The sequence below is a fragment of the Sciurus vulgaris genome (assembly GCF_902686455.1).
Source record: "Sciurus vulgaris genome assembly, chromosome: 1".
NCBI lineage: Eukaryota > Metazoa > Chordata > Mammalia > Rodentia > Sciuridae > Sciurus > Sciurus vulgaris.
The window spans coordinates 24,429,848-24,454,679 of NC_136461.1; the positions used below are offsets into that span (position 1 = coordinate 24,429,848).

At 48.0% G+C, this 24,832-nt stretch overlaps 1 protein-coding gene across 5 annotated transcripts in view; it reads right to left on the reverse strand.

The window, feature by feature from the left end:
- CSMD2 (CUB and Sushi multiple domains 2) overlaps positions 1-24,832 on the reverse strand; it is a 550,277-nt gene that overhangs the window by 124,315 nt on the left and 401,130 nt on the right. For all 5 annotated transcript variants that reach the window (XM_079130766.1, XM_079130765.1, XM_079130764.1 and 2 more), the window contains 3 exons: positions 11,906-12,108; positions 6,454-6,645; positions 2,304-2,442 (listed from right to left, as the gene is read on the reverse strand). In XM_079130766.1, the coding sequence (XP_078986892.1) occupies positions 2,304-2,442; positions 6,454-6,645; positions 11,906-12,108 (534 nt within the window). The remainder of the gene's footprint in view (positions 1-2,303; positions 2,443-6,453; positions 6,646-11,905; positions 12,109-24,832) is intronic.

Consider the following 24,832-nt stretch of genomic DNA (forward strand, 5'->3'; position numbering starts at 1 on the left):
GGGCCACAGTGTCTCTGGGACAAAGAGGGTAAGGCTGGGAGGGAGACAGGGTGGGGGTCTGGGAGGCAGACGTGGCCCCTACGTGGCACCCTCTCACACTGGAGGGTCACCCTCCAATCCTCTCATGCTGGTGCTGAATGAAGAGTCACCTGCCAGTTGGTAATACGGCCTTCCTGCCTCTGCAATTCAGCGTTCTCCCACCTACTCTTTCAAAAGTCTCCTGGGAAGGGTTTTGGAGTCAAAACCCTTAATTACTTAATTGATTGCCTTCTGTCTTTCCCTACCGTCCTTCAATCATGGACTTCTTATCAGAGCGCCCTCAATATGCCAGGCCTTATGCCAGGTTCCCAGGACAGCAAGACATGTCAGATGCCACCCCTGCCTCCCAGAAGGGGATGGTGCTAGAGGAAGCCGTGGAGTAGAGACAACAAAGCAGGGTACAAAATCCCAGAAGGCAGAGCTGGAGCACACAGAGTCCCAGAGCGGGTGGGAATGGAGCCTTCGTGGAGGTCTAGCTTGAGCTAGTCCTGGGACATGAGGAGGCCCTCCATGGCTGGACAAGGAGGGCTAGGAAGTGGCTGTGAAGGCAGAAGCAGAGGCAAGGTCACAAGGTCATGACAGAATTTGCAAGACCCTGGTAACTCCAGAAGTTCAATCTGGCTGGGGTGCTGGACATAGAATGGAGTGGACAGACTTTCTGGGTAGGGGGCAAGGGCCACATCATTTGGAGTGAAACTCAAAAGTTCAAACTTATTTACAACAAGAGTCATTAAAGGATTTTAAAATAAAGAATCCATTTCTTTTTAAATTGACATGCATATCAAGACCCAGAACATTCCCAGAAGATTTCTAGGACCCCTTCCCAGTCCATCTTCCCTACTCCAAGAAGGCCCCACCATTCAGCTCTTTTCACCATAGATTAGTTTTGCTGACCCTAAAACTTCACATAAGTTGAGTTTTATATGCTGGACTTTTTAATGTCTGACTTCTTTCACTCGGCATAGGATTTCAGGGACCCATCCACACGGCTGGAGGATCATCCTTTTTTTTTTTTTTTTTTTTTTTTTTCCCACTTCTGAGCACTATCATTATAGGATGTTGAAGTGGAAGGTCGGTAGTTATTCCAGCATTTTTGAGTGACAGGTTCACTCTGACAGCTAAAGAAGAAATTGGCCTGGGAGACAAGATGGTGCAGAGGAATCAGTAAGGAGACCATGGCCATCATTGAGGTGGGAAATGATAAGGGGTCCAAACAAGACAGGAGCTGGTGGGATGCAGAAGAGGGACACAGATGGGGAGATTAAGGCAGTAGAGGTGGACATCTTGGTTGCTCATGGAAGAGGTAGTGAAGGTGGCGAGGGGCCACTGGCCAGTGATCAGAAGAGCTTGTCTGGGCAGAAGTACTTGGTTTTGTACCTGTTTCATTTGAGGTGCCCACAGGCAGGAGGCCAGCAGGCAGGGCTTTCCAGCTGTGGGAAACAGGCACCTTCAGCTGTAAGGAGGTCAGGGCAGCATTCCCAAAGAGGCTGGTGCCATAGGTGGGGGAAAGAGGTGTGGGTGTGAAGAGGGGGTATGGAAAAGGCAGGCAGAGGCATGGGGACAAGGAAAGGAAGTGGGGAAGTTGCAGAAGAGACCAGAGAAGCAGAGGAGAGGAACTTCACAAAATCAAGGGAACACAGTGGTCGGGTGGAGGGAGTGGTCGAGATGTGCATGGGGTAAGACATGGAAGGTTCCATTTTTTTTTTGACAACCAGGAGTTGGTTGGTGTCTTTTATCAAAGGAGGCTCCAGTGGAATGGTGGAGGCAAAGTCAGACTCCAGAGGGCTGAGTGACCGGGAGTAAGAAATGGAGGTAGTTCTGCATGCTAGCCTGTAAAGGGAAGGAAAGAAGCGGGCAGGAGCCAGGTGGGGAGGATGTGGGGGAACCTGAGGCTGCTCCTCTGCCAGGGAGCAGGATGGAAGGAGCCAGGAAGGAGCAAAGAAGGAAAATGCAGGAGGGCCAGGCACAGGACTCCAGCAAGGGCCTCCTTTCTGAATCAGAACCGAAATCATGAAGGCGATGTCATAAGTGATCACAAGGATCATAGATAGAGGATAAGTGTGTGGGACCACTGAGCACAAGCCTGGCAGGAAGGAGACACTTAATACAAGCTAGCTCTCCTTTCTCTCCCTTTGGACTTGCTCACTTCCCATGGTCCCGAGAATTCTGTCCACAGATCTGTGTATACTCACCTGGGGACCCAGGTCCTCAAACCCCTAGCTGCTCTGAACCCTCGGTCTCCCACCCAGGGGAAAGGTACATACATGTTAAATACCAAGGCGATGACGTAGTCTGGCGAGACGGTCACTTTCCAGTCACACTCCTTGCCTGGCGGGTAGGGCTCGGGGTAATTTGGTGACAGGATGACTCCCGACGGTCCCGTCAGGTCTCCCCCACAGGGAGCTGAGGAGAGAGGAAGTGGAGGATGAGACTGTCCCCTTTTCCCCGTCACACGTTACTGGGTATCAGACAGGCAAGGCAGAAAAGAGGCTGGACTGACAGGCCCAAGTTAAAAGGTCACTAGAGCAGGGGGACCGTGGGATGGCAGTCTGACTTGGGAGTGATGGAGATGTTTTGGAGAAGACCGCAGCGGCACCACACTGTGAATGTACCAAATGACTGAATTGTTCTCTTTAAAATGGGCCGTTTTATGCTGTGGGCATTTTACCTCTATAAATTATTTTAAAGCCATATCTTCCTTTGCCACTTCCTGGCTGCTTTACCTAACCTTTCTGGCCCTCGTGTCCTTCCTTTACGGTAAAGAGAGATGATATCTGCTCCGTGGGGTGGCTGTAAGTGTTCCTGGAGGCTCTGCTGCAGCTTTTGGCATGGAGTAAGTGGTAATATGGCGCCATCTCTGTCTTCCTGACTTACGAACTATGCAGTATCCTTCCGCAGCCTCACGTCCAGGTTCCCGGGGAGCGTCATGGGTAATTACGGCGAGTTCCAGGCACTCCATGTCAGAAGGAGTGGAAACGTGGTCGCCTTTGCCTGCCAAGTGCTGGCCTCCTTTGCTGCCAGTGCTCTTGGCATTTGCTTGGGGCTGCAGATACCGTCCAACTTCCAAAAGCCCTTTGCCAAGAGCGAGTGGGCGCCTCCCTCAGCTGGATGGAGGCACTGTGGATCCCCATTGAGTCCCAGGGGGTCACCTTCCCTGAGATCACAGGCCTCTTCGGCAGGTGCAGAGGGTCAAGGTGGCCAGGTGATCCAGCGAGCTCTCACCCAGGGACCTCTTGGGCAACCTCCCCCAGATCCCGGGCCAGGTCCCCCTAACTGGCTATTGCTGTGCTGTGGCAGGAGGCTGAGTGAAAGCTGGGGACCCGGTAGGGTCGTGGGCAGGAGAAGATGGCTAGGACTCCATAGGAAGACCCAGGGCAGCACCGAGGCTGGCAGTGGGTCTGCAGAGGTGACCACGGAGTGCGGAGAGGAGTACAGGCCAGGCGTTGGGCACTTGCACCTCCTCACTCTTCTCCACCAGGCCCCAGAGCACAGGGCTGGATAGAGGGGCCGGCTGAGGCCAGCATGGTCAGGACCAGAAAGCAGCACTGCCAGTCACAGAGGTGGCCCTGCTCTAGCAACCCAGAAAGAGTCAGATGTAGCCAGGGAGTGAAGAAAACCTGCGTCCCATCGGAAGCACCTGCCACCAAGGAGTCCTCCCTGGGGACTCTGTGAGGCCTCCCTTCAAGGCAGAGCTCACCCCCTGGACCTCCCTTTGCCAGCTGGGGTGTTTCTTCCCTCAAGTTGTCAGAGATGAGGTGAGTCTGGGTGTTTCTTAGTTGGTGGGGTTCCTGGCCTCACCCTGACCCAGCTCTCCTCCAGATGGGCTGCTGGCATTAGACAGTCAGTTCCCCCTCAAGACTATGCATGGGCTTTACCGCCCTCTGCCAGGTGTGCCCCATGGCCCGAACTGCTTCACCAACAGGCGTATACTGAGTTTAACAAACCAGGGGATGCCAGCTGGGAGAGGGCACCAGCTGCCAATCATCCCAGATAGCCAAGAAATGCGAAGGTTGTACTGAGGGGCAAGAGTTGTGCAAAGGACACTGATTTGGACATCACACGGTCCTGGGTTCAAATTCTGACACCTCACTAGCTGTATGAATTTGGGAAAGTTCTCCCTCTCTGAACCTCCCTTTCTTCATCTCTAAAATAAAAGAATAATGATACTAATGGATTCTAACACCCAGAGTTTATGAGGAACCAGGCAGCATGGTTCTGAGAACTTGCAGTATTATCTTCTCTAACCTTAAAACAACCCTATGAGATAGATACTATTATTTCCCTTTTCTACATGTAAGGAAACTAAGGCACAGGGAGGTTAATTTGTAGAAGGCCACGTAGTGTGTTGCAGTGTGAAGCCAGACTTGAACCCAGGAATCAGAATCCAGAACCTGAGCTCTAAGCTTTGACTGAGATCATGTCTAGCTTAGCACCTATCACAGGAGGATGCTCAAAAAATATTTGTTTTCTTTCTTTGCTTCCCTCTTATAATGAAGGGCCATCAGGGCCAGCTAGACTCACTCATGGCAGACTGCCAAGGAGCTGGAAATTAGGGGCTTGTCACTGGGATTTCCAGTCTGTTTGTGAGAAGAGGCAAAGACATTTATTCTGTTGCCCGAGGAACACTTTCCAATGCCGCGTGTGGAACAAGCAATGAAAGCTGAATTAACCTTGCGGCCAGCTTCCTGTCCATTACAGCTCCCCAGCGGCCCAGCAGTGCAACCCCCCTCCCTGGACGGCTCCACTCAGAACCTGCTTTTCTGCAAACTAATTCTCAGGAACTACAATCTTGTGCAAAGTGGAGTTGGGAAGGGGCCTTAGAGGTCATCAGAGATTCTCCTCAGTCTCACCAAGATTCCCTCCATCAGAGGGAAATTCTGGCTCAGGGAAGGGAAGTGAGCCCAGAAATTTGAAATAGGAAACACCGAAGAAAGGGAAGGAAGCAAGGAGCGGGGGGCATTCTTATTCTTGAGATTAGTATTAGCTGTGTTGTCATCCCATAATGCCCTAAGGGAAATAAAACTACCCTCACAGATGAGGAAACAGAGACTCAGAGAGTTGAAGCAATTTTCCCAAGGCCTCAGAGCCAAGAGCTAAACCCAGATCTATCTACCTCCACATTCTGTGCTCTTTCCTACACATTATAGTAGTAGTTAAGAGCTGAGCTGGTTCTGGAACTCAGGTCTCCACCTCCTGTCCCTGTCCCTTCACCATGCTCCTGCTCATGAATCCAGGTGACCCCTCTTCCCCATGAGGAACAGGATATGACATCTCACTTCAAGTGCCAGCCTCAGAACCACAACTGGCTATGGCCAGTCCTCGGGTGCTGCCACAGCGCGTGTGTGGAGAGGCGCAGAGCATCCCCAGGATGGGCGCTGCAGGGGAGGGTCTCAGGTCCCCCTGAACCTATTCAGCAGGGGACCTGGCATGGGAGGTGGGAAATGAAAGTCTTTGCATTTAGACTGGGTTGGATGTGATTGATGGTCTGCCATGTCCTAGCTCTGTGATTTGGGGCAAGACATCCAAATTTGTCTACTTTGGTTTCCACAACTGTTGATGAAAAAATGGTGCTAATTTCAGAGAACTGCAGGAAAAAGTTCAGTGAGATCATCTAAGGAAACACCGAGCATGAGGCCCGGAGCAAGGATTCAGTGACCATGGTGCTCTTCTCTCAGAGCACCCATCTTGGACATGGTGGGTAAGTACATTTATTATTTCACCTGAGAAAAAGAGCCACGTGGAAGTGAGCACCTGGGGCGGCTGCTCCTATCTCTTTTTCCTTCCTGCCTCCTCTTCCTTCAAGTTCCCTCTTCTTGCCCATCTCAAGTAACGAGGGGGTAGGATTATTCAGGCCCCGCCCTTACAAGTCTCAGGACTTCTATTTCTTCATTTGCCAAATGGGGTGGTTTTAAGACTGAGGACAGATCTCATGAACCCAAACCCAGGTAACCAACAATCCCCTTGAGAAGAGAACAAGCACCTTTCCTTGGCACCTGAGCCTATGGGGCCCAGATGCTTTAGCTAATTGAAGGGCCACTTCAGGACTTGCAGACCCTGCTACCCAAGGTGACCCCTGGTCCTTCTTCTAACCTAGACATCCAGGACCAGAGAGAAAGGGACAGACCTTCCTGGCTTGGAATTCTTTGAAAGCTTTTTAGCAAATGAACAATTTGGTGTGTGTGTGTGTGTGTGTGTGTGTGTGTGTGTGTGTGTGTGTGCAGAATGTCAGTATGTGTGAGTGAGTGTATTACACACACTTGTGCAAAGGAGGGCAACCTTTTGGCTTTCTGCAGCTTTCAGCTGTTCCAGTTCTCCTGTCCCTGAACTCATGATGCAGCTGCCACTTGTGTGGAGGAATCTGGGGCATGCCACTGTGAGACCTGGGGCAGGGTGCACTCGGCAGCTGCTCCATACCGATGCACGTTGGCGGGCTGGGCTGCCAGAAGAATCTGTTTTCTATCTTCACGCAGCTGATCTCTGCACTTCCTTGCAGCGCGTAGCCCGGGTCACACTGGAACACCGTGGAATCACCAGCTTCCCAACTGTTGCCACTCCGGCTCCCATTCTGAGGGACCCCGGGGTCATTGCAGGATGTTGCTGTGGATACTGGGACAAGAAAACAGAAGAGGGAGTTGGTTGCCTCCATGTCTGCCAGGCAGTGAAGCTCCCAGCTCATCAGCCTGCTGACCACCATCACCAATGACTCTGCCGAGGCCACTGTCATCAGCTGCGGCAACCCCAGGGCCACCGTTCTCCCCCATCATGGTCACTGCATCCAGCTGTCACTCACACTGACATCACCACCACAGTCCTACCAGCCCCTTCACCATTGCCATGACTAACTTGCCATGTGATTCTATGGGTAAAGCATGATTGTACTGCTAGATTGTAGAACTGAATTCAGCTTAATTTAAGAACACAAGAATTGCTACATAGACAAAGCTTTGCAACTTTGTATAACATAACTCAGAAGATCAGGAAGAGGGAGTGACAAGATAATAAAGTGTACATGCCACACATTCAGTCAAAAGGGTTTGCAAAGGAGTTTGGAGGTGACCTGCCAAAGTCTGAGCAGGGACTGTGAAGTTGTAGGGAGTTTACTGATGTCAGGTAAAAGCACGCTCTCTCCTGCACACAGGCAAATAACTAAGGATCCATTAGACATAAACCACATGTAAAGAGAAATCAGATATTTATGGCAACTGGCAGAGAAAAGTTCAATACCAAGACAAATAGATGGGGTGTATTAAAATTTTTTTTAAATTGGGAATTTTGGAGACATGGGTGGTACATAGTTGAACATAGAGCAGGTTTGAATGGAGGAATGGATGAATGGAAAAAAGAATGAATGGGTGAATGAATGAACAAAGGTAGCATGAGAAAATACGCCAGAGGAAATGGTGCGTAAGTCCAGAGAATTCTGAGACAGTTGCAATGACCCCAGCTGCCTCCACAGCCCAGAGCTGAGAGCAGGGCCTGGTTTCCAGCATGTTGTCCCTTATATATCCCAGGAATAGACCCTGGTTGGCCAGACGTTCTGGAGGTCATGGAATAAATCATGCTCATTTTGCTGGGAGAGTTAGTCTTTCTAAAAAAATTTTGGGAAAAATTACTCCTACACTAAAGTAGAAGAATTTATTCTGGTGTAGAATGTGAAATTCACATTAGATTTAGGCAACATGAAACCTCAAAGAGATTTCTGTACTTCTTCACCCTCCAGTCCTCTTGCAGAGATGCACCCATTCTCTTTTTCTACCAGGAGGACTTGAGCAGAAAAGTCCCAGGAGAGTCATTCTAGAGAAACTGTACAAAAACGTCACTAATTATAGGATATGGGATTGTATGGACCAGTCTGGAGTAACAGTACCTAAACCTTAGACTCAATAACACCAATGGTAGCATTTGACGAATGGCCCATGGCCAAATCTGGCTCTGTGCTTGTTTCTATAAAGTTTTATTGGAACACAGGCATGCTCATTTGTTTACACGTTGTCTATGGCTTTCATGCTGGGCTGGCAGAAAACAAATTGTTACAACAGAGACCATATGGCTCACAAAGTGGAAAGAGTATCTAGTCTTTGGCAGAAAATGTTTGCCAACCCCTGGTATATAGTATCCTAGCTTAAGCGCTCTGTGTTTGAGATCACATTTTAAAACTGATCCTTTGCTTTTATCCAGTTTCAGTCATTAACAGCGTGGATGATGTGTTACCACTACGCTCCAACTGCATTTGTAGAATCTTCCACCAGAGCAAGCTCAGTGTTCCTTCTTTCCTCCCTGCAAGTCCCTTGCACTTCTGCTTCTTCCTGGAACCATCTCGCTGCAGATCTTCCTGTGCCAGCTCTCTCTTGCCCTTCAGTTTCCAGCTCCAACACGACCTCATCGGACAGGCCTCCTTGATTGCCCTCTTCAGGGCTCATCTGGAAATCCCCTTCCATCAGCTCTATCCTATTATACCCCGTGTTGTTCTTGTCACAGCACCACCTATAATAATCTTGCTAATTTATTTGTTTGCCTCTTTCCTGTATATCACTTGGGTATCTCTATGAGAACAGAGACCTTGGCTATTCTGCTTCCAGCTCTATCTCCAGGGCTTAGAGCAATACTCAGCACATAATAGTGCTCAGTAAATATTTGTTGAATAAATGAATGAATGAACAAATCATCAGCATTTGACACTTCCTGGATTTATTTATAAAGTCAAATAAGAATCCATCTTCTTCCTTCCCAATTAAAAACAGACTTAGCTTTCATCTCTGGCTTTACAGTGCACTGTACACATGTAAATGATTCCCTGGAAGGAAAATAGCTCACTGTTCCGACCATCCCTGGAAAGGTTATTTATCCGGGAGGCAACAGAATGCAAAGATCAAGAGGCTAGGCCTGGGAATCAGGCTCATGGGTTTTGATCCAGGTTTCGTTACTTATTAAGTAGATGACCCTGTATGAGACACCTCAGAACCACACGTGCAACATGGGCTAATTATGGGGCCCATACCTTAAGGTTCATGTACAAATCATTCAGAGACGATGGAGTGGAGAAGTCAGCGCGGCGCCTCCTCAGTAGAGGCTGCCATAGAGCTTCCTGCTCACCATTTATTTGTTGTTGTTCTCATTTTCTCTTTAATACTCCTGAATTTGAGCTGCTTGGCAAAATCCCTGGGGAAAGGCTGGATCCACGTGGTACAGACAGGATGTTAGATGTTACACAGTTATGTTTACTTAATAAAGCCAAGCCTGTGCTAATCGTCTCTGGCATTTCTGTACAATCCCCTGTCAAACACACACTATAAAGTTAACACGGGGTAAGCCATTCTCTCCTCCCTAGAGTAGTCCTGGTATTTGCTAAGCGATGACAGCAACAGGGAAGGTGACCTTTCCCACACCCTGGTTATGCCTGGAATCCTGGGCCAGCTTGTCACGGCCTTCCTGGAGCCCAGGGTGGGTAGCTTTGACCACTCTTCTCTCCGTGGGCCTCAGCAATGCTCAGGGCAGCCATGAAATGTTAGAGAACACCATCCATTCACCTGTCATGTCTGCATGTGCCTACTTGCTCACTAAGCACTAGTGTTAGTTAAGCAGGGAGTAAGTGCTGCTGCATGCACACTCTGTGGGGGAGTCTGGAAGGCACGGCATGACCCTAAAACTAAGAGCGTTCAGAGGGATGGCAAGCGGTGAGGCACCGAGGGGAGGCAGAATGACGGGTATTGACAATGTGCTCCAGGAAAGGAGGCCAAGTGGTGGGTGCCACGGCTGCGGCCATTTATGCTGGGTGGGGACAGTGGGAAGCAGTGGCATCTGAGATGAACCTCCAAGGATGACTTGGGCTTCTGTGTGCAGGGCCGTGTGTGAGGAAGCAGGCCCAGCGAGGGCACGGCCCCAGGAGAGCACCAGGGACTCTGTCCCACATGGCAACACTGAGGAGGCAGGGGAGGTCCATAATGCAAATGTCTGGGGGAACCTGTCAAATGGGCTTCTTCTTTGTTTTGGGTTTCGTTTGAAGCCAATACCCATCAGCTTGGGCATCCCTGGAGAATATACATGTCTGCCTTTAATTATTCATAATGCCGCTTTCCCCTGAGAGTGCCTGAGTCTCCCCTGCACGCTCCCCTCCTTGCGCTGGGACAGCCTTCCACCGCTTCCCCGAGCACTCTCAAGTTTGTTCCGTGAATGCTGGTCTCCTGAGACAGCCTCCCCAAGAGTCACCCATAATCAAATACGTTTGCGCGCTGTGACCGGCCGGACACATTTTGAGTTTCCATGCATCAGCATACCAAACGCTCTCATAGGCCTCACATTATGGATAATCTCTCTAGCTCTGCCTCAGCCAGGCACCTTCTTAATATTGCTTGACCATGCAAACTTCTTTTTCTTGCAGTGCCAATTAAAATTCCATGGAACTCTGAGAAGAGACTGGAAATGCTAGGCTGGGACTGCACTAGTGTTAGGCAGGCAGGTTAATAAGTATAGCTGTCCCTTAGCATCCTCAGGGGTGGGTTCCAGGTGACCCCACAAGGACACCAAATTCATGGGTGCTCAAGTCTCTTACATAGCACAGCACAGTATTTGCGTATGACCCACACACATCTTCCCATATACTGTGAATCATCCCCAAATTACTCATAATGAGGTAAATAGTGGTTATGCGACATTGATAGGGAAGAAGGACAAGAACAAAGTACGTGCACGTTCAGTGCAGAGGCTATTTTGTTCCATGGATGGCTGAACTCATGGATGCGGAGCTCACAGGTGCACAGGACTAACTGTATGAAGGGACACGATCCTGGAGACCCTCATCTACTCCACACGCTGCCAAATGCCCATCTCCACAGAGGAAAAAAGATGCGGAAAAGAGGTAGAAGTAGGGTTTGCAGTTCTGTTACAGCCTTGCTAGTGCCAGGTGCTGATATACCGACTGGGAGGGGACGTGGGGGCTAGCCATGGCACAGGTGCCACGCAGACTTGCTCTGGAATCACCATGGAAACCTCCCCCCTACCCGGCACACACACAGTGGCATAAAGAGATGGTAATGAGGACAGCTGCTGTATCATAAACATAAGCGACAGCGCAGGCAGAGTCACTTGTTCAGGGAGAGGAGTGATGGAAGAGGCACTTGAGAGGAGATGAGAAGATGAGGCGGTGCATCCCAGGGAGAGGCAGTCCCAACGGGGGGACTTGGGTGTCTGAGGATCGCCCCCTTTGAGCAGCCCTTTGCACGCACCTCCATAACTAGCTCCTGCACTTCATCATTAATTGAATTTAGATTACTCACGTTTGGCTTCCAGTCCTTCCCCAGACCTGTACTAAATGAAGAGCCAGAGTGCGTGGTGTGTTGAACCATTCCCTTGTGTGCCTGGCCTTTCAGCCCCAGGGGACCAACCTCCACTTCTGGACCCCCCAGAACTGCTCCTGAATCATTCCTGGGTTCTTTGCACCAAGGATGCCCTATTTTCTCCTTTTTATATACTAGGGGTCCACAAGTCCTCCCAAGTTCAACTCAGGGGCACCTTCCAGGTCATAGATGACCACTCTGTCCTTGAACACTTTCTTGAGTTACTTCTACTCATTTCTGGGGTCTGAGTTTGGACACCATCTTTTCTGGAACACCTTCCTTGATGCTCCGAGGTTACGGCCATAGCCCACACCTCTCCATCCACAGTGGACAGATTTGTATGCAGTGTCTACCAACCTGCCTGCTTTCCCCACCAGAGTATGCTCCACTATTTGAATAAGTGCTATAAACCAGGAACACAGCAGATGCTCAAGAAATATCTTTTTCATAGAAGGAGAGATGGCGGGAAGGCAGAATGGAGGAGGTTGGTGTTAAGTGGCTGGACACATGGCTGGCAGAGGGTGAGCACAGACCTGAGAACTGAATGGCAAAGCCTTGCTTGCTGGTGAAGAAGTCGGTGCTGAACTGCAGAACGACCGAGTTGAAGGTACTGTGCAGGTCCTTGGGCAGGACTGAGCCACTCAGCTCCTTCAACAGAACCCCGCTCTCCACAGGCCCGTCCCAGATGCGCAGCACATCGTGAACTTCCTCTGTGTCAAACACCAGGAAGTGGAGCCTGGACGGAGAGAAGAGGCAGGTGGTCACACTGGGCTTGGCTCTGCTTTTTCAGGGACCCCTGGTCAGGGCAAATCCTAAGCCTAGGAAGACTCTCAGGAAGGGGGACGGCAGTGTCTGGCAGCATCCTCATGCTTCCTGCTGACCGGTTCCTCCCAGTAGGGCCACTAGCCATGGGAACAGGAGTGAGGGGGGACAGATTTTGTGCCTCCATTTATTATGAGCTCTATGTTGCCATGGTCAGACCCACCCCTCCCCTCTATTCTACACAGCCCCCAGACCATGCTCCTGAGCCCATATCCTTGCCATTCTAGATTGGGGAGGGGTCTGAGTTGGAAAAGGACATAGGTTTTAAGAAAAGGTAGGGGACAGGGGTCATGGTGGGGTCTCTGAGAAATGGCCCACCTGCAGCAGGAGCAGGGGTGAGCCTCTATCTAGGTTTCCCAGAGCAAAACTCTGGGGATATCAGCTACAGACAGGCTTGGCTTAGATAATCGCTGCAAACCTGGACAGGCCAGACAGGGGCCCTCCAGGTATGGGGGCCTGTAAGGCATGCGCAGAGCTCACGCAGCAATGAAGTTCCGTAGGAACCGGAATTTTTCCCAGACAAAATGGTTCTGGCAGCCAAAGATACCTTGGCTCCAAACTTGTGCATCTCTGTTAGTCTATTTCTTTAAAATTCTGGAATAATTTTAGACCTACAGAAAGGTGACAAAGATTATACATAGAATTCCCATAGACCTTTAACGCCGTTCTTCCACTGTGACACCTTCCATGTCTAGGGTGCATTTGCCACAACTAAGAAACCGACGCGGGTATACTACTATAAACTAAGCTCCAGAGTTGGTGTGGAGGTCACTAGTTTTTCTCTGGTATTCTTTTCCTGCTCCAGGATCCAACTCATTTAAGGATCCCTTTTAAAAAAATATCTTTTTAAATTATAAAAATGAGATATGCCCAAGTCAGTAAAAGGCAATCAATACACAGATGCACTGAATTTCTAAAAAGCCTCTTTCTCACCAACCAATCTCTTCTACAGAGTTTTTCACTTAATATTAAGCTTGGTGAATATCCTTCCAGAAGTTTCTCAATGTACCCACATACATATTGCTGCCCCAAATGAGACCATAGCTTAAATAGTTTTTAAAGCAATTTTCTTTTTTCACTTTATACCATATTTCAGACATATAAATACATATATTTCTTTTTTTTTTCTACAGAAATTAACATTATATTTCACTATTTCCCATGAAACTGCAGGGAACTTTTTCATCTTTATATAACTTTGCACATTTATGTTAATGTTTCAGTTGAGTTCTGGAAATAGATTTTTTGGGGGTGTATGTGTGTGGAAAGGTATCTATTTAACTTTTTTTGATAAATACTGCTAAATTGTTAAATTATCCTTTCAAGTGGTTGTATCAATTTATATTCCAACTAAACAGTATTAATTTTATTATTCTCTTTAAATTCCACTTTTCCAATATCAAATGTTATGATGTTGTAAATGTATTCTATATTAAAATACTTCCATCTGTTACACCAAAATGTAATTTCAATAGTATTTCAAATTTAGATAATTTAGAATCTCACCTAATGTGGGAAATCTTTTCACATATTTATTGGGCATTTTTATTGCTTCCTATCCTTTATCTGTCTTAATTGAGTTATCGGTCTTTAAAAATTCTCTTTATGCACTATGATTTTGCTTATTATCTTTACATAGTTTGATTCTTCTTTTATATGATATGTATTTCAACACATATAATTTATATCTGTTTCCTTTATTTACCTTTAAGTTGTATTTATGGTATTTGTCATGTGTAATTGTTATTTATTTTATGTAATAAGATATGATAATCTTTTTCTTTAAGATATAGGGTGCTATGTTAAACCTGGGCAAACCTTCTTTCCCTTCCAAAATGATTAAAAACCAAAACCTTACTGTTTTTGCAGAATTTGCATAGTTTCATTTTTTGTGTGTGTGATTGAAAGGGTCATTATTTTCTCAGTTAGACATTCACTTATCCTGACACCTATCTAAAGTAGCTTCCTTCACATACTGTCTATTAATACATCCAGTTCACTTCCTCCTCAGGAAGGAACTTCGTATCAACTTAGTTTATTTCTGTGTGCAGTCTCTTCCCCAGCTCAAACATGATTTTCGTCAGTGTGGGTCTTGTGTAAGATTCAGCTCCAGGCTTTGGTCACTGGTCAGTTCTATGCTCTCTGCTGGGTTCCAGGGCACCTCTGTCTATGTGGTGGTACTGGGGCCACAGTTCTTGAGCTCTGTATTTTCATATTTTGCTGTTCTTTCAGGCCATATTCCCCCATAATGTTAGCTTATTTCCTAAATATACTCTCTCAGATAAATTCTACTGTTAGCAAGTTCAAAACAAAATCCTATTGAGACTTTAATTAGAATTGCATATATTTATTAATTCATGTGGGAAATAATTGATATTATTGTTAGTAATTTTCCCCCAGCCAGGAGAACTGTAAATATCTTTGGCAAAGTTTTATGGTTTTCTTTGTTATAAATATCTTCTTAGCGCACTTTTTGCTAAATCCATTCTTTGGGTGTTTACAAGTTCATGGTTTTGGATTTCATGGAATGAGATTTAATTTTTACATACATTTTCTAATTATTTATTGTTGGATGTGTGTGTATGTGTGTGTTTGTGTGTCTTATTTTCAGTCACCAGTTAGTCCTAACTGGATTCAAAGAAGTCCCTGGGATTTCCCAGGTGGACTCTTCTCAGCTGTAGATGGAGGTTCCTCAATAACAGGAGTTTCTGAGGCTGGGGCCCTGCCTTGGATTGAAAGTGGGGAAGTACACTCACCGCTGTGCCCTGCTGCTCTCTTCCTTCCCTGCCTTCTCCCTGTTACTCAGTAAGTACCCTGTGGAATCAGCAGTCAAACACAAGATGGACCAAGAACCCCGTGCCTGCTCTCAGAAAGGAGAGGTTGGCCTGGGCTCACTTGTCATGGAATGAAGGAGGGAACGAAACTTGAAGTTTGGGTGGTACAAAAAGGAGAGTGTTGGGATTTAATAAAATGAGACAAGAATGGAGGCAGAGAGGAGGTCAAGGCATCCGGGAAGAGGCAGCTTCATGCTTGAGTCCAAGTGGCTGCAGTGGTCAGGGGGAATCAGGCGGGGTGGAGAGAGGGAAGGGAAGAGTCTCAGGACGGGCCATGTGAGTGTGGGCTTCATCCTCTGCTAGTAGAGGCCACTCCAGAGGGTGTCTGAAGTCCCTGAGGGTGAACAATTGAACAAGCACGAGAGTGAATTGATGAATCAATACAGGAACTCCAGGAGGTCCAGTCCGACAGGAAGTCGAGGAAAGCGAGGATATGGAGACTGAGTAGAAATGAAAGAAAGCATGTTTCTCTAACAACCATCGTGTTTAACGTCCTTCCACCGTATCACGGAGTCTGCAAAAGCATCTTTTGTAGGTAGCATCAGTACCATATTTACAAATGACAATACGGAGGCCCAGAGATGCTGAGTAACTTGCCCAAGGTCAAGGGCTGGTTAGAAAGTAAATGGAAAGAACACTACCGATGACCGTCCAGGGTGGACTTGGGGCTGCCCATGCCTCCTGGAGGAAGAGACTGTGGTGGTGAGCACAGCATGGGCTGCAAAGGAGTTGTCAGTAATAAACTGCTTCCATGTGGGATCATATGCAAAGGTTCAAGACCATGAAGTTAAATGCCGATTCATTGCATTTGGCTTAATTAATCTACTCATCAGACACAGTTAAAGGCTTGGTATTGAGGAGACCAAGAGGAGGGAAGAGGAGGGAGCCGGGAGAACTTTGCCTGCAGAAACAATACACCTTGGCAACTAAAAGGACTGGGGATCAAGTTCCCAACCCTAGGTGCCATATTTCAGAAGCTCCTGGAATTGGGCGATACTCCTGCATGCACAAATCCATTGAAAGATTATCAGCTGTGGCAAACATGGTAGGAATAGATCAGTGCTGAGATAGAGGACCCACAGAAGGAGCAGCCTGAGAAGAGCTCTCCAAGGGGGTGAAGTTTAAGGAGGACAACAGGCTTAGAGGGAGTTGGCCCTAGGCAGAGCATCAGGGTGAGAGGTGAGAGATGGCTTCTCCTGTATAAAGGACAGCATGTGCAAAGGCTGTAGAAGGGCAGCAGCCCCAGAGTTTCTGAGCAACAGACAGGCCATGGAGGCAGTACAGGGTCCAAGAGCAGCAGGCAAAAGCTGGGCCTGCTGGGACTTAGAATCACTGAAGAATTCTAAGCTGAGGCCTGATGAGGTCTGGTTTGTATTTCAGGATCATTCTTGCTGCAAGGGCAAGAATAGATTGCCAGAAAGGCCTGAGTAGATGCAGGAGAATTAGCTAGGGGCCTGGTAGTGACCCTCTTGTTACAAACCCTTAACAATAGCCAGGGAAGACTGGGTTTGATACACAGGCCACATCTATTCAGACTCTCATTGAAAACTTTTCTCATCTTATGAACATCAAAGTCTCTAAATGCTAATTAAGTTTCTGATCAACAGAAGCAATTCCAGGCCCAAGGAGACATTTGGGTTGCCTGAGCACCGCCCCCTGCAGATGAATCCTGGACCTCGTTTTTGGTTTTGAAATATTGCAAATGGTCTGAGGATCCTGCCTGTGCTGTGCCCCCAAGTGGGAAGCACTGAAGGGGAGGGGAGAACTGTCCAGGTACCCCTTCCTCCTGATGACTTGCGTGTGTGTGTGTGTGTGTGTGTGTGTGGTGTTTTGGGGATCATAGAAATGAAAGAGGCCATTTCCCTGGGAAGGGGGATGACGTGTGTTGTGGGTTAGCTGCTGGGGTGTGTGAAGCTGAGGCTGCTGCTGCTTATTTAAAGAGACACGCAACACACAATAATACATGTTCAAGGTGCTAAAGAGTGGGATACGTGAAATGCTATCAAAATAACCAGGGAGGAAAGAGAGAGCTAGACATTTGTAGAAATCTCCTCTGGGCCAGCTGCTCTGAGTGTGTTGCCTCATATCCTCATGAAAACCCTGCAGTTTTGAGTCAGCTTGTACCATTTTGCCAAGGGGGTCGTGAAGTTTTCAGGGTTTAACACAGGCCACTTGCCAGGGATCAGACAGCAAGCAGGAGCCAGATCCACTGTCCAAAACACATCCACTGGGTCTGAAGGCCTTTCCTTTACAATGTCTTCTTCTAATTCAGGGAGGCAAGGAGAGCTTTGAGGAGAGGGTGTCTTCAAAGCAGTTTTGAAGGAAGAAAAGAAGCACACAAAGAAACCGAAAGAGAGGAAGATGGCAAGAGAGAGTGCAGCTCATACCAGACATAAAAAGGGTCACCCAGCTGGCCTGCTGGGCATAGCTCCCTCCTGTTCTCTCCATCTACTCTCTCCACCAGGGCAGAGTGACTTCGGAACAACACATCCAGTCCACTCACTCTTCTTTCCCTACAGGGTGACCCAGGCCTAGGGGACACACCTAGGAAGTCCCCTATGTGTGACCCCTGTTGCCTTCTCCTGTCCTTCATTCATCTCTATTTCCTGGTTTTCTTGCTAGGGTACCTTGCTTCCTGTCTGGAAGGTTCCTACCTGCACCCCACCTGCCCCATACCACATGTGCTGAGGTTGAATTTTACTTCTTCAGAAAGATATGCTCAAGTCCCAATCCCATGTACCTGTGAACTTGATCTTGTTTGGAAAGAGGATCTTTATGGATGTCATCAAACTAAGACCATGAGGTCAACTGGATTAGGCTGGGCCTACATCCAGTGACTTACCTCTTTGTAAGAGAAAAGGGTCACCTACTGACTTCCTGTCTCGGTACCTTCCTCCACTCTTGGTCCTGTGTCTCACTCATCTCCATGTCTCTGGTACCCAGCCTTGGGCCTGGCCGCACCAGCCACTTGGTGAATATTGTCTGATTGCATTGGCACATGAGTGAATGGCTCATAGCTCTCAGGGATTCCACAGTTTGGCCTAAGTCAACCCACAGTGCTTGCCAGTTGGGTGCCATTTGGCCAGAGGCAGTGGCCAAATTTCCTTAGAATTCCTCTCCATTCTAAGGAAAATGCTTTCTGAGTCTCTGGAGAGTCTGGCAACTCTCTGCACTCCCACATGCAGTCCCCTGGGTCTTACACAGTTACCTTTGGTGCTTTATCACTACCCCAGAGGTAGGATCGATCTAGCCCACAGACCTGGGCTGGTGCTCACTGCTGAGAGGAAGCCCAGGAGAAATGGGGGTCTCTCCCACTAAATGAGGTCTTTCCCACTAAATGTGGTCCTGGAAGTTCTCCAGGCCCATTCAGAAGGTGCTGATTTCACACAATCAATCAACAAATAGCAGGGACCACAGATAGCTCAGTAGCCACTGCAGAGGCAGACAGGAATACTGCAGATTTCCTTAGGACAATTCCAGAGTCCCATGTCCTACCACAGTCCCCCAAGAGAAGGCCCCCTGCTGAAAATGCTCTCTTCTGGCCCTTGCTCCCTTAACTCCTTCCACCTGCCTACCACTGAGACTCAACTGTGCTTTGATGGTGAGGCTGGTGAGGGTCATCACGAGGATGAGATGCTGACCAGGAGCCCAAATCTGAGAAGCTAGGCAGGCACTGGATTCTCCTGCTGGAGCATGCCCTTCTCAAGTGTTGTGCACAGGCAAAACTCTCTCCCAGGCTTTGGCTCGTAGGTTCCTTCTGTCTGAAGGAAACTGGAATCCATTGGGCATTTTGGATTTTTATTTGAGTGGCTCATCTGTATCAGTTGCATAGTGGAAAGGCATGCAAAAATGAGAGGGGGCAAAAAGAAAGACAGAAAGAAAAAAACCCTATGGCATCTTGACATGTGGATTTCATTTGCCTTTTGACTTGAGCCCCAGCATATGAAAGTGTTTCGGGCGCTACCAGACAACTGTCACCACTGGCGTGAACCCAACGGACCCTGCATGGATCCGTGTTGTGACAGCAGATCTTTATATCAGGGGAAAATGGCATGTGAATGAACAGCTGGTGTAGGAGGAAGGGGGTCAGAAATCACTCCTGCCCCCGGATGAGAATGCAGTTTAAATTATCCTTGGTGACGCGGGAAGTGACAATAAGAAAATAAGACTTGTTCTAGAAAATGCCCCCATCTAAGCCACACAAATGCAAACCAACAATTAAGCCATGATCATAATAACAGACAATAATAATTAAAGCATCGTGCTATCCAAAGAGCAAACACTGAGAAGACAACCCGGAGCCCAAAGCCGGTGTCTAGAGCTGTATTAGTGGCTCTTTGCTCCTAGGGCCAGCTGGTGTTCAAAAGAAAGAGATTCTTGGGTTATTTTCAAAAGTAAAAGAACAAAACTAGGCTTCAGATCATTGAAAAAGCTGCATAGCACTCGAGAGTGGTGACTTAGGCTGTGACCTTGTGCTTTCCTCTACTGTGCTGAGTGACCTTGGACCTGACCACCTTCTCTTCATTGTCATCCTGTGGCTGGGGCCTCTGGGGTTGCCTGTTATTAGAGCCTGCCCTTATGTGTCAGGGATTCGATGACAGGCAGATGCCTCGTCCTTGGAAGAAATGCTTCCCCCAAATTAAAGAAGAGCACTGGCTATGGAGTCAAAGACCTGATTGGCAACCTTGCAGAGTCTGTTTCCCCTTTGTGAAAGGGCAGTATCATCATTTAAGAGGATTAAGATGATCATAAATAGAATCATGCACACAGCACGTGGTTAATGTGTAGCACATTCCCAAGTGGTAAAACCACCTGGAACGAATTCCCTTTTTGTTCTATTTATTTACTGCTTTACTAGACCAGGAGGGATGGATGTCTTGCGGTCTTCAGCTATGATGGTCAGTTTCTGACAGGTTGTGCTTTATGCTTTCTCCTTAGGTTATTGGGTTCATAAAGACTCAGGACCGTTAGCAGCATTGTGGACTATGAATTCTCTCCTTTGAAAGAATCCACCCTGTCCATTTTAATGCTTTTTGGGTTTACCTTGAATTTTATCTTTTTTTTTTTTTTTAAAGGAAAGCAATATTGTGATGCCTGCCTTTTATTTATGTTTGCATTCTATTCCTTTGATGCAACCTTTTAATTTTAATATTTGTTAGATTTTTTTTAACCGACCTTGCAATATGTATGTCTAACTTGTGGGGAGCCCTCTGGGTCCCTTCCCCTCCACAGGTCTGCAGCTAAAGAGGCTCCTCACGTCTGTGTGCCCACATTCTGGGTCCCTTCTCTGGGATGCCCCGCATATCCTCTGCCTACCCTTTGCTCAGGATCTGAGTCTTGAACTCTTCTCCCTGACTCAATTTGGTTCTTTTATAATCCTTCATCCAGGGCCCAAACTGTAGCTTGTCTCTGCTCATGGCCCTGTATCTGTGGACTCTCTGATCCCTGTCCATCACAGTCCTCCAAAACCTGCTTCTGCTCCCTCATCCCCTCTGCCTCACTCAGTGGGGTGGGCAGGCAGAGGCAGATTCATACTTATCAGAACGGATGTGTGTGTTCTTGGTGGAAGTGACAATGCCCCGTGTTCAACTCCTGATTCCTCTCCCTTGCAGGTGTGGCCTGCTTACGATGAGGTACAACTATGAAACGTGTTTTGGTCACTGGGATGAGGAAGTAAGGCCTGTGTTACTGTCTGAATATTTGTGTCTCCCCAAATTTGTATGTTGAAATCTTAACTCCCAAGGGCACGGTGTCAGGTGGCAGGGCCTTTAGGAAGTGATTAGATCATGAGTGTGGAGCCCTTATAAAGAGGCCCTTCTACCAGGTGAGGACACAGGAAGAAGGCCCCATCTGTGAGGAATGGGCCCTTGCCATACACCAGATCTGCCTGTGCCTTGTTCTTGGACCTCCTGGCCTCCAGAACTGTAGGGAGAAATGCTTCTTATGTACTTTCTGGGTTGTCACTCTGTCTTCCACGTGTGGCTACTTTTCTATCATGACTTCTACACCCTTATATTTTCTCTCTGCAGTTTTTTATCCTCTGGCTTATCATCTATTTCAACACTTTGGTTTCTTATAGGGCACAAGCTGCTATTGGGAGTTTGAATTGTTATTGGGCATTTGTTTTCTTGGTATTCCTTACTTGTCCCTATCACTGCCCTTCTATCTCTGGGGCTCCCTTCCCCCATTTTACCATTCATCTCTACTTATCAACCCTATTCCTATTATTATTACTTTGGGTACCAGGAATTGAACCCAGAGGTGTTAACCACTGGGTCACATCCCCAGCTCTTTTTCTATTTTTTTGAGACAGGGTCTGTCTAAGTTGCTGAGGCTGATTTTGAACTTGCAATCCTCCTGCCTCAGCCTTCCCAGCAGCTGGGATTATAAGCATGTGCCACCATGCCCAGCCCTATTCCTTGTATTTAAATGACACTATTACATAGATAGCCCTTAGAATTTTCTTCTGTCCATTGTAGTAAAATTTCTGCAGAAAAAAAAATAGTTTTCCTATTTCTTTAGGGAAATGTTTCTTTTTCTTTTGACAGTATGCGTTACATGGCACCCTTTAAGTTTGTTTCACTGATTCCTTTTTAACCTGTCTTTTGAAAGGGAGCCATCTATCCTGGTCAAGGGTGTTACTCATCAGGATGCGTACATTTCTTTGGTTGAACTGCTTGCTCTTCTAGGAGGTGTTGAAATTCATTTCTGGGATTGTAAACTGGCAGTTAAATGGACGTATTATGGTCAGTTCCATTACCCGGTGCAGTCCAGCAGGATTATCATTCTTGGATAATTTAAGGTAGTTTGTGTCTCTTTTCCTAGCGTTGATCCACGAAAAACGAAATCGCCAGAGAGCACCTCCACTCTCAAAGCCACATTTATACCTACCGGGCGATCCACATTCTTCCCTGCAAAACAACTTTCCAGCTCCTTCTGGCTGTTTCCTGATTTGTCAAAACCTTAACTCTTGACAAAGGAATGCCCCCGCCGCGGATGCTTATCCGAGTGGCTCCTTCAGGAGGCCAGCTCTTGCAGTGCAAGAACACAGCCCTTCCCTACTGAAACTCACTGTTGCTGCTCAAAAAGAAACCTTCTGGAAGCTGCTGAACCCGCGGCCAGGACTTCTGACCAGAGCTGTGAACATAAGCATCACTTCCAGTGCCTTCTGCCTCCTCCGGGCCAGCTGTTCACTTGCTGGCTGGAGGGAAGCGATGCTGACCCAGTGGGGGATTGCTGCCCTATGATGGGTCGGAAACTGCAGCAGGGGATTCTGGGCCACAGGCACAGCCAGCTGTTTTGTCTAGTCCAGCATCCTCCCAGGAAGACAAGCTCCACTGGGCAGGGGATCTGGTTCATCAAAACTGTGCCCCTCCTCTCAGCAATCCTGCTGCCGGGTGACCAACATCTAAGAATGGAGTTTCCAGCTTGCCCTCTGCGTTAATCATTAGGAAGTTAAAAGTCAACAAAGAAAGACTAATAGCTGAATATGAGTTTTATGGGCATTAGGAACAGAAATCAGAGCAACCCAGAGCAAGAAGTTCTCCACCCTCCGTGTATTCTTAGTCACTCCCCAATACAGTCAGCCATCCTGTATCTTTGTCCCTATTGAATTTGTGTGCAAGAAATAGAACTTGGTTGTTCTGAGGGTAACCAGGATCCTTAGATGGTTGTGCTAGGGCTTTCTCTGCTTTTCCTGTCAATTTATCCTCTGCATTGCCACCCTGCATGGTCCTGAAGCAGAGACATCACGGTGTCACCCCAGACCAGGAGAGTTCCAGACACCGCCGTACACATCTGCAACTTAGCCCCTTCCCTCCGCCCTGCGTGGTTCTTTAAAGCACAGCTAAAATAGCACTTCATCTCTGTAGCAACCCACCCCGCAACTGCCACCTAGAATTATGAAATGTCTTCCCAGATGCTCCTCTATTGTGTTTGGTATGTAATTCTACTATAGCATTTATCACATTATGTTAGGAGTCTGAAGCACACACTGTAGGTTGGCTCATCTGTACTCCATTTCCAAACCTCTCATCTGGCTCCACTGTTGAGACTGTGAAAGCAAAGCAAAATTGATTTCTCACTTTTCCTCAGCCAGGTGTGGCAAGTTTTGACAAATTAGATAAACAAGATGTCTCTGGGGATGGTGGTTACCCAAGTAAACACGCACACCCCCAAAAGGAGAGAGTTCCGTGCACTTCCCTCTTCCCTCATCTTTTATTTTATTATTTTATTTTTATCTTCTTTTTTTAGATGAGAACACAGACGTAACGTCAGGAGCTGTGGCAGCTAGCTGGGTAACCATGAGGACAACGGCCTCAGGATGGGGGAGGGGCAGAGGAAAGATCATGGCGCCCTGAGCAGCTAGCTGGATGAGGTCCAGATGGGAACTTCAGACTCTTGTTCCAGGAGAAAAAGTTTTTCTATTGCCTTTCCTAACTGATAAAATTTCTCTCAATACTGAGACCTTCAAGGGAAAGATGATCTCTCATTTATTTTTATCACTTCAGTCTGTGCTGAGTAAATATTCCAAATTTTTGACTTGAACTGAACGTTGTTACCATTTTAGAAATGTTCTCATGGCTCCTTGTGATACTGGGGAATCTATCTGGAGTTCTCGTGTTGGCCCTCAGGGTGCCGCTGAGACCCCTCATCCCCCAGCTGCCTTCTTCGCCCCTTCGCGACCCTAGAACGCCAAGTGACTTCTCTTTCATGATTGCCCCACGTTCACGCCTTCGCTCCCTGACCTCCAGGATTGTCCGGTGCCTCCAGGAGGGACTTCCCTCTCTCTTCAGTTGCTGAACAGCTGCGTGGCTCCCACTTACTGCATTGTCTCGGAGGCCCCTGCTTAGCTCCCCACTGGGATGTGAGCCCCTGGAAGACAGCGCCTGGCGTCACCTTCTCTTTGTGGGACTATTGCACAGTATGACACAGTCCCTGGCACAAAGGAGGCATCTGACACCTACTCTGTTAGATGGAACAAGACCAGGCCAGAGGGCAGACTGAAAAGAGCAACAATGGGGAGGCAGAGCAGGTTCAAGACCCACACCCCTCCCTGGGTAATTGTTTCCAGGCCTCGGTGATCTCCTCCATAAAATGGGGGTAAGCCACTGTAAGAACCTGGTGCGCTGTAGATATTCGAGGAAGGTTGGGTAGAGAAGGATCCAGAGTTCCTTTCTTCCCTTTCTTCTCCAATCTTCATCTGAGCTGGTTCACAACCACCCACTCCGCTGGAGATGGAGAAGGGTCTCGTCTGGGCCTTCTGGGCTCTATGTGCTCATGGCCCAGGTGAAGAGGCATGGGGGGCTCTGCTCGCAACCTGCCGCCTGCTGCCAGGCCTGAGCGGAGTTTGTAGGTCCACTTGTCCCTTTCCTGGTACTCAAGCAGGAGCACCAAGTTGTTCTAAAGATGCCCTGTGGGCTAAAGGGAAGGTCTGCTGGTCCCCCAACTCTTAACTGACACACTCAGTAAGGGACGTAATTCCAGCTTGGGTCACGCCCGGAGAGAGGCTGGCCATTACCTGCAGGCACCTGCTGTCTCTCCTGGGTACTCTTGGAAGGCACTATCCTTGCCCAGCTTGTTAGGGTGAACCTGGCCCAGATTCCTCAGGTCACTTCCAGAGCTTGGTCTGAATGGGGACAGTGTGGAGAGAGGCCCCTGGAAGCCTTCTCCTGTCTGTAGCCCTGGGAACTGTCTCAGGGGCTGGCCTGTTGCTATCCCAAGGTCACCCCTCATGTCCTCGTCTGGCATGCCTGCTCCTACCCAACAACACAGCAGCCAGCACCTATCACTCTTGCCTGCAGG